At 40.0% G+C, this 12190-nt stretch overlaps 1 protein-coding gene across 1 annotated transcript; it reads right to left on the bottom strand.

Annotated features, from left to right (window-relative positions):
- Positions 1 to 193: 193 nt before the first annotated feature.
- Positions 194 to 11872, bottom strand: LOC129192474 (glutathione hydrolase 7). The gene is made up of 16 exons (XM_054796563.1): positions 11582 to 11872; positions 8217 to 8674; positions 7798 to 8024; positions 4859 to 5010; positions 4655 to 4772; positions 4501 to 4568; positions 3902 to 3975; positions 3635 to 3828; positions 3226 to 3313; positions 3010 to 3137; positions 2844 to 2932; positions 2602 to 2754; positions 2414 to 2528; positions 2206 to 2343; positions 1950 to 2049; positions 194 to 1696 (listed from the first exon to the last, which is right to left on the bottom strand). The coding sequence occupies exons 2-16, from the start codon at positions 8434 to 8436 to the stop codon at positions 1527 to 1529; spliced, it is 2034 nt and encodes a 677-aa protein (XP_054652538.1). The 5' UTR covers positions 8437 to 8674; positions 11582 to 11872; the 3' UTR covers positions 194 to 1526.
- Between the last annotated feature and the right edge of the window lie 318 nt (positions 11873 to 12190).

Genomic DNA, 12190 nt, shown 5'->3' with positions numbered 1-12190 from the left:
ATTCAAAGTTACAAAATGTTTTGCTTTTTACTAGTTATATAATTACATTACAACATCATGATAAGAAATGTATTCTCAAGTCAACTCATTCTATTTTTCCAAATGCATTCTACAATACCAGGAATAACCTAAGACAAAACTACTCGTTGCTAAAAATGTACATGTAATAGTACAGCAGAGTAGACTCACAACGTATTGGTTGTGGAAGGGTGGATTATGTTTATTTCAGTAACAATTCACATGAAATCAAAGATCAGATATTGTGCAAAAGTGTGCATGGCAATCTACAGAAAACAAAACAAGCATCAAATGTCATATTGCACCATTACTCACCACTGGAGGCAGTTCATTTAATAGTACGGTAATTACGATCAGAACAGGTTACGTTGAGGAACATCACGTTTACACTTGCACAAATCAACATGTCCAAGAAGGAATCAACACAACCTTTTCCAAAAATCTGTGGTAAAGGAAGAGTGTCTACTATATATTTAATATAAAAATAGACATATTACAGTAAATGCATCAAACAATGCTCTAATCCATCAACTGTAAACACAAGTACATTTCTTAAATTACACTGTACATCTACAGTACATACACTCAGTCGACCATCATTCATCACTACCCATATTTCTGCAGTCATTTCTGTGAATAACAGGTCAATTTTTCACAGCTAACACTTTCACTTTTCACAGCTTTTGTATGTGAGCCAATCATCATCTAACCATTGAAGACAATCAGTTTGCTCTTGTATGGTCATCCACAGGTGCAACAATAACAAATCACCTGCTTGAATATTATTAGCTTATTAAAATGCAAATGTGCAGGCAAAGCAATGTACAACATGGATGCTGGATCTATACACTCAACAAAAATAGAAACGCAACACTTTTTCTCCCACCTTTTATAAGCTGAACTCAAATATCTAAAACCTTTTGTACACACAAGGCCTATTTCTCTCCAACATTGTTCACAAATGTGTCTAAATGTGTTAGTGAGCATTACTCCTTTGTAAAGATAATCCTGGCCTTTTAATGTGGCCAGCGTAAGGCACACCTGTGCAACAATCACGCTGTTTAATCAGCACCTTGCTATGCCATATTGAAATAGGTTTTTGTTTACCCAGAAAACGTTTTAAATCTTTTGAAGGTGGGAGCAAAAACAAGTGTTGCGATTATATTTGTGTTGAGTGTACTAGTATTTACTTCAATACTTCATATCTGCACAAACACACACACACACACACACACAAAATCATTATGAATTACTTTCAGATGAACTGAAATGCACCCGATCTGAATTCATAAATGCATTTTGTAGCTTTGTATTCTTGTATCTGTTCAGCAGCCCATGATGAATGGCATTGTGTGAGGAAGAACAGATCATTCCAACAGTACTTGTAGAATTTAGGGGCTGAACTATAATAAGTAAATTAAAATCTATCTGTCTCAGCGACAAATAACAAATATTTTCAAACTGCACACCCTTGTAGTCTTAAATGAATCAGCAGTGTTTTAAGACTATTAAGTCTTGGACATAGTCAGGGCTGAGGCATCAGCACTACGGGGATCTGTCACGCCAATGATAAGGTCATTAGTTCTCCGGGTGCCCTCCACCAATGACAAAACATCTATCCTCTCAACTTTGTGACCTTTGGCCTGCAGCAGCTCAACATCTTCATCTAGAAATTCAGCTGTAAGAGAGGATGAGTGAGTAAGAGAGGGCTTTGTTGCAATAATCAATCAACAATAGCAATATTAAGTTAAATAAGCACACCCGTTCAAGCAGCAAGTTCAAATCAGGTCACAAAATATTGTTTAAAACTGAGCATAAGTTCAACTGAAACAACAGCGACTGTAATTGAAAATGACTTCAGAGAGCACTGCACATACTGTAGTTTTTGTTGAAAGTCCAAAATTAGTGATTGTTAAGGGAGAAAGACTTACAGTCAACCAGGAGGGTGTCTTGCTCCAGCTGTGGGTGGAGTCTACCATGCGCTAAACTGTCACTCATGTTTTTACGCGAGGACAGAACATTCAGCAGCACCTATGAAGAAGAAAAGATCAATGTGATTACATGAACAAAAGCATAAATTTACAAAAATCCAAACCAAAATCAGACTGCAGGGATATTTATTTCCTCCCTGGTTTAAATACCACAATTTATCATAAAAACTCAGAACCTCCCATGTGAGCTAATAACCTGTGTGATGCCGCTAAGAGCTTTTGCTCCATTGGAGGATCCAACCGCCATGTATGTACCGCACAACCCGATGGCTGGTCTCACTGCTGTGGGCATTAAGAAGGACAATGGTCTCTTCCCAGGCTGGAGGCTGTTATGCTAATGACAAAATCATGACAAGGGATAAAAAACAACATTGTAAAACATAACAGACCATATGAATACTTACAGGGTTGGGTATGGGGCTTTCTGTTTTATTAGGCCAAGAGAAGGCCATAATTTGGCTGTTCAAAAGGATCCCAGAAGGAGTCACTATCCCACTGCCAAATGGTTTATTTAGGGAGCTAATGGACCAAAACACAGTGCGTAAGAATTCATCTCAGGTGGCATTAAAATAAATTATTGCATAAAGCATACCTTACTACGGCGACAATGTGGTCGTCTGGGCCCATGACCATGACCCGGGCAGCTACTGCATCCTCCTCCAAACTAAATGATGGCACGTAATGGCTGGCAGGAAACGCCTGAGAGTCGTTGATCATTTGGCGGAGCAAAGACGCGTGTGGTTTGCTTTTAGATGGCAAAAAGCGCAGCTCAATGAACATGACTGAAAATAAAAACAAAAACACAATATTCTAATGAAATGGGGTGATTTATACCTCAACATCTTGGTGACTGTTTCTGAGACTGAATTGTCAAACATGGGGTCTCCCAGGCCACTTGCCAGGGCCAGAGCTATCTTCACAGACTGGAAGACAACAGAACATCAATTACTGTGCCTTAAACATGCTTTATGCTGGGTCTGAGTGCAAGGGTTACTGCTACCTCTGCAGTCCAATGATAAGTGCTGTTCCTGGGCACTTGGTTGGTAATGTTGTAACCTTCCAGGATGTTGAGGGCAGTGATCAGGCCGATACCTGCATGAGGGGCTGGAGCCACCATCACATGGTGTCCTTCAGAAATATCCACAAAGAACAAGTCACGAAATTGTGTGTGGGGTGGGGAAAAAAAAAATCAAGCACGAAACTGTTATTTACGTACCCTGATAGTTGATGTGGGTTGGTTGCTGTAGGACAGTGCTGTAGTTACCAAAGTCATCTTCGGTAAGCACTCCACCACTTGCTTGCACCTTTAAAGAATGATTAGTAATACCTATGCAATATTCTATTATCAAGCAATTAACAGGGAAATGTAAGACATTACTGAATCAGGCTCTGAACTGAATCTATTCACCTATTAAAGCCTACAAAAACCCTAAAACTACCATTACATCAAAGAACCTCAACATTTTAAACTTTTGGTAAAACTAGTTTAAATTATGTTACATTTAAAGTGTACTATCCAACATTTTATGTACTATTGTGTTATTTTTGTCTAATGTCTTGTGATTAATCCATGTATTCTTCAATATTACATTTTCATAATCATGTTTGGACAGAATCATCCTTACCACAGCAACCATTTCATGCGTCAGGTTTCCACTGTAGAACTCTGATATCCCTTTAACTGCAACAGCATCCAAGATGCTTGCTAAATCAAGGCGTCTGGTCAACAACCCAGAGAGTGGAGCCTGGCCATTGGGGAGGAAGAGATCCCGAAATGCAGCCGAAATGTTCTGGTCTCTAACATTAGCTAGAGCTTCAGCTAGAGATACATAAAGAAGACAGAATATGTCAAACCTCATTTCTAACAGTGACTTAAATGTGCCACACCATACCCAAGTCATGTGTGACATTAAATCCATTTCTGGCCACATCTGCTGCCATGGTAACCACGTCCTTCCACGGTAATCTAGGAAATTCACATCATGAAAGAATGGCTTAGGCAATGTCCACAAGAATTTAAAAAAAAGTATTTAAAAAAATGCTGATTTTTAATACATTTTGGCTTTTCGTGCACACACAAAACAGAACTTTTGGAAAACACCGGCCAGGGTCAAGATTTTTTGGAAGGTTTCAGTTATTTCTTCTGTATATGAGGTATTTAACATGTGATGGTCGGGAAACAAGTAAGGAACAATTAGTTTCACCTCCAACTGTACTGAATTATTGATCAAAACTAAGAATAAAAGGGCACGCAAATAGAAACTGCAAATGTGAGGTATCAGCCTGTGAAGCTCTACCCTTCCACAATCATTTGATCAAATAAAGCCTCCACTCAAATAGACGGCCCTGCAGTTGGGGAAATGAAAAACCACTATTACACAGGCCACTACCTAAGCAAATAAAGATACAAATGCAGGAGCTGTGGGGACACAGCACAAGGATTGAATCTATTCAAGTTTGAATTAAAATTCCCAATAGTCATATTACATACCTGCCATAAAGCTGGTGTGCCTGATGCATCCCGCTCAGTATACCTGGTACTCCAACAAGCAAACCCGGCTGAAAGGCACATTAACCATGTTATTAAACATACTTAACAACATCTGACAGGGGTGAGAAGGAGTACATCAGAGACAATTCCTCACATTCAGCTCAAGATTTGTCTGTAGCAGCTCTTCCCGAATGGCAGATGGCGCTGTCTCTCGGAAGTCAATGACTCTTGTCTCGTTCTTCCGGATGTCATGCACCAACATGACTCCCCCGCTGAATAGAGCAGACAGAAACCTTTGTATGCTCACACATGTAATAAAAAGGTTTACATAATGCATGCATGTGTTCCTCCAACTTACCTTCCTAAACCAGAGGTGTGTGGGTGGACAATCCCCAAACAGAGGGCAGCAGTAATGGCAGCATCAACACTGGACCCTTGCTTCCCTAAAACTTCAAACCCAAGAGATGTACACCGAGCCACATCTGTCACCACTGCTCCCTGGTGAAAGACCTAGCAAGAAATGGGTAACGGGTCATGAGAGCAGGTTACATCACTTGTAATCCCATTATCAATTCAATCAAGGAGAACTGCCCTTTTTTTTGGAATTTTGGCCATCATCCACAATCCTTATGTGAAACATGAGCACACATTTCCCTTGTCCGTGTGCGCTAAAGAGAGAAAAACAGTTAGCATGAGTGGAGCTAACAATGCCCGTCAAGGAACACACCTATTTCGACTATAAAGCTTTCTAAAAAATGCACTGAACAGGTACATCAATGATAGCATGCAATACTTACAGTATTTTCATCATTTTAAACATTACTGGAACTTCTTTCCAAGGCGCATTGATTTCACATCTAGCGCTACTTCTGTTAACAACAACAGCGTGTCAAGGAGACCGAATACTTTTAGACAAATGAGGATCCGGAACCTTACTTTTTTTAACCTGAATATACAGGCTACAGGTTTTAGAAGATGAGCCTGCAAGAAGAGAGAGTGAAACTTCCTAGCAGGTCGGGGGGCAAGTCATTACACCAGCATGGATTGGTGGTGTAAATGTGGGGCTTCCCAAGCCATGCCGACAGAAATGAAGTGTTTTTGCTGCGCACAAAGAATTGTTAGCGCTGACAAAGCCTGCAATGATTTTTTGCAACTTTTTTGCACCTACCCAAAATTAACTGGAAAAGACACCCAGACCAGTTGGACCAGACGGACAACTGTCCATCGAGTAAGTCACCACGATACTGATTGTGATACATGGAGCACATACAGTCCTGGTCATCATTATTGGTACCCATGACATTTAAATACATAATGTAAAGCAGGGGTCACCAACACAGTGCCCGCGGGCATCAGGTAGCCCCCCACAACCACATGAGGCGCCCGCAGGCCTGCTTTTCATTCAGGTTTTCAATTAAAAATGTGAGAACACTAGAAAGAAATGTATTCTGGAACATAAAATGTGAGTTGTGGATACCAGAATTTTGTAAATGTTTTGGTAAAACAAGCATATTTGATTTGTTTGGGTTGAAAAAAGGTATGAAAATAATTTCTACAAAAATGAGTAGCTCGTGGCCATTTTCATTTTCTAAAAGTAGCTCTCACAAGGAAAAAAGTTGGTGACCCCGATGTACAGTGTCTCCTGAAAAAAAATGAATCCAGTTAAACAGCTTTGGGCTATATATGTTTGATAGAGAACAACAAATGATAAAACAACAATTTAAAACAAAAAATAGGAGAAGAAAATAGAACAAGTGAAAGATTGCTGTGACACTGGGATATAAGGCCCTATAAGGCCATCTCCAAGGACTTTGGTATCCCTGTTTCAACATTGTGTAATGTTATTAAGTGGTTTCAAAGCATGGAAGTGTCAAGGACCTCCCTGGACGTGGTGGTGGAGGAGAATCGATGGTGCGAACTGTGGAAAAAACACCACGTAAAAAATCCAAAGACCTGCAAGCTGACTCGGAACAATCTGAGATAATGGTTTCAACTGGCAACTGGCACACTAAACCAAGCAGGACTCTATGGGCGAAAGCCAAGCAAGGAAGCCCCATTGCTGAAAAAAGACATAAAAAGGAACCACTGACCTCTGCCAGAGAGTATCTGACCCAAACTATCCTTGTGGGAAAATGTTGTGTGAACAGATGAAACAAAAATAAAACTTTTGGGAATTCCCACCAACAATTTGTTGACAGGCGGTGAAATGAAGCTCACAGGAAAAAGAACACCAAAATGTGCTGCCAAGTATAAGAAAGCTCGGTTTGAGTTGAAGATCATGGGTTCTCCAGCAAGATAAAGACCCAAAGCACACAGGAGTGGTTGAAAAGGAGAAAATGGACTGTTTTAAACTGGCCAGCCATGAGTCCTGATATTAATCCCACTGAAAATCTATGGTGTGAGCTGAAATATGCCGTTGGGAGAAGGAATCCTGTAAACACTCAAGAGCTTGGAGAAATTGCAGAGAGTGGGATAAAATACCAGTTGAGAAGTGCAAGAAGCTTCTAGATGCCTCCGAGAAATGTATGGAGGCTGCCATCGCTGCCAAAGGTTGTGCAACCAAATATTAAGGAGGGATGCCATTATTACTGTCCATATCATTTTTTCTGTTTCCTCTTTAAAATTGGAACATGTAAGTTGAAAATGTATTTTTTTGTTGTTAACTTAATTGGGAAATCCATTAGTAAAACTTTGATGATATTAATTTGGTACATTTTCAGTTATTTCTAAGATATTGTACAGGTTGAGCAAAAAACAAAAGGGTGCCAGTGATGGTGACAAGGACTTTAGCACATGATATCACAACACAGTCCATCTAGCCGTGTATAAACAAAACATGGAATGTGGGCTCATACTTTACAGATAATTTGGTTGTCTATTCGTGGTTGTTCATATACTTGTTCTTGTTTCCTAGTCAGTACAGATTGGTGTCCCATCGCATTGTTTTGAACAGCATCTTATGTCAGGGTCTGTGGCACTACGCCAGAAAAATTGTTCTTTGCGTTAGCTGCTACAATAACAATGTCGCTGTAGCTTGGTTTATATACAAGTCAGTTATGTAAGTAGAACATTGTTGGCGTTTTTTGGAGTTTTTTGGGGGGGCTTTATAGGCAAAATAAGCGTGTCCCGTTATATGCATTGTTAGCTAGCTGTTTTTTTGCTGGTTTTCCTCTCTTTAGAACGTTGCAGAAAACAGTAAGACGTGTGGTCATTTTTCACCTAAGGATTGTGGATGATGGGCGAAATTCCCCCCAAAAAGTGCAGTTTTCCTTGAAGAAAACCAACATGGCAACCTACCTGGGGGTCTCCAAAGTAGATTTGCATGATGAGAGCTACAGTGACTCCTGTGGCGAAGGTGAGACAGGCAGTGATGATGACTGTCAGTCCATCCCGCTGGCAGGCACAGTCTTGCGTAAATGGATCTCTGTTGGTCTCCCTCAGAGATACGGCATCATGGTAGGCCAGGTCAGAGGCTGAGGACGGTAGACGCTGGAGACGAGCAGACTTCAAAAACACATCTGGGTCTGTAACATAAGACATCATTTTACTAAACGGTGTGCACATTCCTACATATCTAAAAAGGTGCGATATAAATCCAATCTATTATTATTATATAAAGTACGTTTTATTGTCTCACAAGAGAACATTGGACAGTTTCCTTACATAAAGCAAAACGACTCCACATTTCATAAACAACCAAACACACACTGACTAACCCGTCTCTTGCTCGCCCAAGATGTTGTCCTCATCTTTGCGACATTTTAGGGAGTTGTCCCCGGACAGCATATCCTCCTCTGGCAGCCTGGGAAAGCTTGTGATGCTCATATAGTCCACTGGAGAATAGGCGCTCCCCAATGTCGTCTCTGGAGTGGCATCTTTATCCACAACAAGTCCACCAAGGTGTCCTGAGACTATTTCGGCGGCGGGGTTGTGCATGGCTATTCTTCTTGATACTTTACTTTCATTTAAGGGACAAGACGGTCATACTTCCCGTCACAATTGAACGTTGCCTTGGGTGATTAGGTACACTCCCTCGTGGCTTCCAGATGAAAAATGTAGCAATTCTGTTGCTGAGGATCATTCACTTACTTGAGGTGTGATACCAATTTGGCTCACAATTGTTTTTCTAAGATATGGGCGCACAGCTCTCATGATGATGCATTTTCGCAGGGACCTGCAATTGATAAACAAACACGCTCGTTGTCAATAACAATTAATCTGACCTGACATTACTTTTAACCATGTCACACAAATGGGCCGATCGCGTAACATGGCAACACTAGATTTGTATTTTCCGGGGCTGAGTGTCAATGAAACATGCAGTACACACTTTGAAATGGCACAATGAAAGTGATTATTATAAGTAATAATAATACCTAGAGGAGCTACAATTTCTGGAGAAATAGTGTGTGAATGCATGAAAAAACGGATGTATGAACGATACCTAGCATGCTAGCACAAAGTGTTGAGATAAGTCTTTACTTATGAAAACGGCTAAAATGCTATGATGGGAGACAAAACAGAAATGAGCAGAAAAGGTGCAAGTGTCCAAGCAGAAGTGGCTAAGCCGCGCTCAACCGAGCCGAAATTTAACATGGATGTATGAACGATACCATGTGAATGCGTGAGCTGAATGAAGAGGTGAAGGGGGGGAACAGAAGTGAGCAGAAAAGACGCAAGTGTCGAAGCAGAAGAGGCGAAGAACTGTGTGTTAATACTTTCAAAAATGTAAAAAAAAAAATGGTACTATGCCAATATTATGATGCTAGCACTAACATGTTAACACCTGACATGATAGCATGTCTATAGAAGTTTTTTCTCACAAAAACAGCTAAAATGTTACTATGCTAATGCCAACATTATCATGGTAAACCTAGCACGATAGCGCTAAATGTCTGCCAATGTTAAAACTAATGAAAATGGCTAAAAATAATGCTATGCTAATGTTAGCATGATAGCAATGTTGCAATGAGCATGCTATCACTTAACAGTGTTTCTGTAAGTCTGTACTTAGGGTGCATGCTAGCAATGCAACGGATTGCAACGGATGTATAAACGATACCTGGCAAGACAGCACTTGAGCACAAGTTTTTAGCTAAGTCTCTACTCATGAAAATGGCTAAAATGCTACAATGCCAACATTAGGTTAGAGGTTTCTATTCATTTAAACAGCTACATGCTACTATGCTAATGTTAGCATGTTAACAATGCTAATTTTAACATGCTAAAACTGGCATGATAGTGCAAAGTGCCTGCCAATGTTAAAACTAATGAAAATGGATAAAAAATGCAACTATGCTAATATTAACATGATAGCAATAGTAACATGCTAATGTTTGCATGCTACCACTTAACATGATAGCATTAAATGTTTCTGTAAATCTGGACTTGTAAAAATGTCAAAAAAGGCTACTATGCTAACATTAGCATGCTAACATGCTAACACCTAAAATAATAGTCCTAAGTGTCGACTTATGGAAATGGCTAAAAATGCTAATACGCTAATGTTATCATGCTAGCAAAGCTAAAATGCTAACTGCTACCACTATAGCATCCTATATGATAACCCTAACTCAAACCATAACGAACAAATAGTGGAAGTCACATTAACAACAGTGATGTAAACATTCATAAAAGTTAACATCCATCCATCCATTTTCTATACCGCTTCTCCTCTTTAGGGTCATGGGGGCATGCTGGAGCCTATCCCAGCTGACTTCGGGCGACAGGCGGGGTACACCCTGGACTGGTTGCCAGCCAATCACAGGGCACATATAGACAAACAACCATTCACACTCACATTCATACCTATGGACAATATTTGCCAATAAAATCAAATGTACATGATGTCCACAAACAATACTAAGTAACTCTATTCTGTCCATTTATCGTATGGAATAATTTATACTACAAATGATAAACTAATCCACAGGCACGTATATTAGTAAAACATAATTCAAATTCACAATGTCTACCAACTGAAGTCAAAGAATTACAGCTTTACTTCCAAAGAAAAAAAATACAATATTATTGTTAGCATGCTAGCAATGCTAACATGCTAACGTTTGCATGCTACCACTTAACATGAACCTAACATGATGGCACCCTAAACGATAACCCTAACTCTAACCTTAATCACCAAAATGGTGGAGGTTTCGCGATTAACAGTAAAAAACGCGAGGAAAAAGTAATCGACTCCCAACGACTCGAGACGGCTCTTATAGTTTATTTCAAAGATCTGGCTCGACGACCCGATTCGTTCGCAATCACCACATCACTAGTGCAGGTGAGGACTGACAGACATCTTAGGCTGGGCACCTGAGGGAATATTCAAAGAAAAGGCCCACACCATATGGCGTAGACCAAAACATTTTTTTTTTAAATCAATGATTTCAACATTTTGTCTTGGAGGTGGGACAAACTGGATGACAAATGTAAGAAATACGGAACTTTGTCAAGTCCCCCATTTTTTTTCCCATTTTCAATGGGGAAAAAAATATCGGAAAATGGGAAATTGTGGGGAAAAAAAATCTGAATACATTGTGTACCATTCCCGAATGAGCTGAACGATCTGATGCTTGAATGGTGTGAATTGGTTGAAAAATGAAGGAGATAGCGGACAAAAAACGGCGGAATAATAATAAATAGATGAAAATGGCAGAGAATATTATAGTGTGAACGCATTCACACAATTACACAAAGAGTCACCGTCTGATACCTGTCAAGTCAGTTAGTGCGCTCCTTCATTGCACAAGCTAACGCACTGCGGCTAATTCTGTTAAACCATGGGCCTCATCATAATAATGACTAAACAAACATTCCATGTTTCGTATCCGACTGGGAAATTAATTAGGAAGCATTCCTTGGGGTTGTTTTCAGTTTTGAAGGGGCCATTGGCTGTCACTCGTCGTCAACAGGACTATGCTACTAGCTAGGAACGACGGACGCCACAGCAAGTGTCCTTATATAAATAACGCGCCGAACAGTTTGGTAAGATAAACATCGCACCATGAAATATACTAGGCGACGATCTCAGCACAATGTATGTCTTAGAACAAAGATAGAAGTGTGTTCGACTTACTTGAGACAACGTTGTTGATGATGGTCACAGTATTTTTGCTTTTTAAACATTCAGCGATCAATACAGCCTAGGTGTTCATTAAGGTGCGAAGAGGAACAAGGTAAGCCACCAAACTGGATCGCTCAGCTGCAAAGCTCAGCTCCAGTTACATCCTCTGTCCCTCCCTCTCTTTACTCTGCTTTGGGCGACACGAGAGTCAAGTCTCAAATCGCACAGGCATCCTTCCAGAATCCAGACATTTCCATAATGTCTCCCTTTTCATGTTCGATGCATGCACGAGACAAGTTATCATAGCACCGAAGCTGTTCTTTGTGAGTGTGCAATAAATACACACACACACACACATATCATGCAGGGTGGGATTCATTTTTGGCTTCAAGAAAAGATACAGTATGTGTTTATTATTTCATGTATTATATATTGTCATACAATTATAGCCAAATGTTCAATACTGGTAAAGTATTGGGTAAGGTTAACCTAGCAGTTCGACTTAGCAAGGTCCACTCACTGACATTTGTACATTGGTGTATGCAAAGTAGGATTATTTGCGTTGCTCGTCTATGTCTGTTTATATACAATAGTGTAAACAGTGAATTTCCGTCAGGGAGA

Source organism: Dunckerocampus dactyliophorus, chromosome 1, assembly GCF_027744805.1.
Source record: "Dunckerocampus dactyliophorus isolate RoL2022-P2 chromosome 1, RoL_Ddac_1.1, whole genome shotgun sequence".
In the NCBI taxonomy this organism is placed as follows: Eukaryota; Metazoa; Chordata; class Actinopteri; order Syngnathiformes; family Syngnathidae; genus Dunckerocampus; species Dunckerocampus dactyliophorus.
The sequence above is the reverse complement of the archived record's forward strand: the minus strand, read 5'-3'. Positions and strand labels throughout refer to the sequence as shown.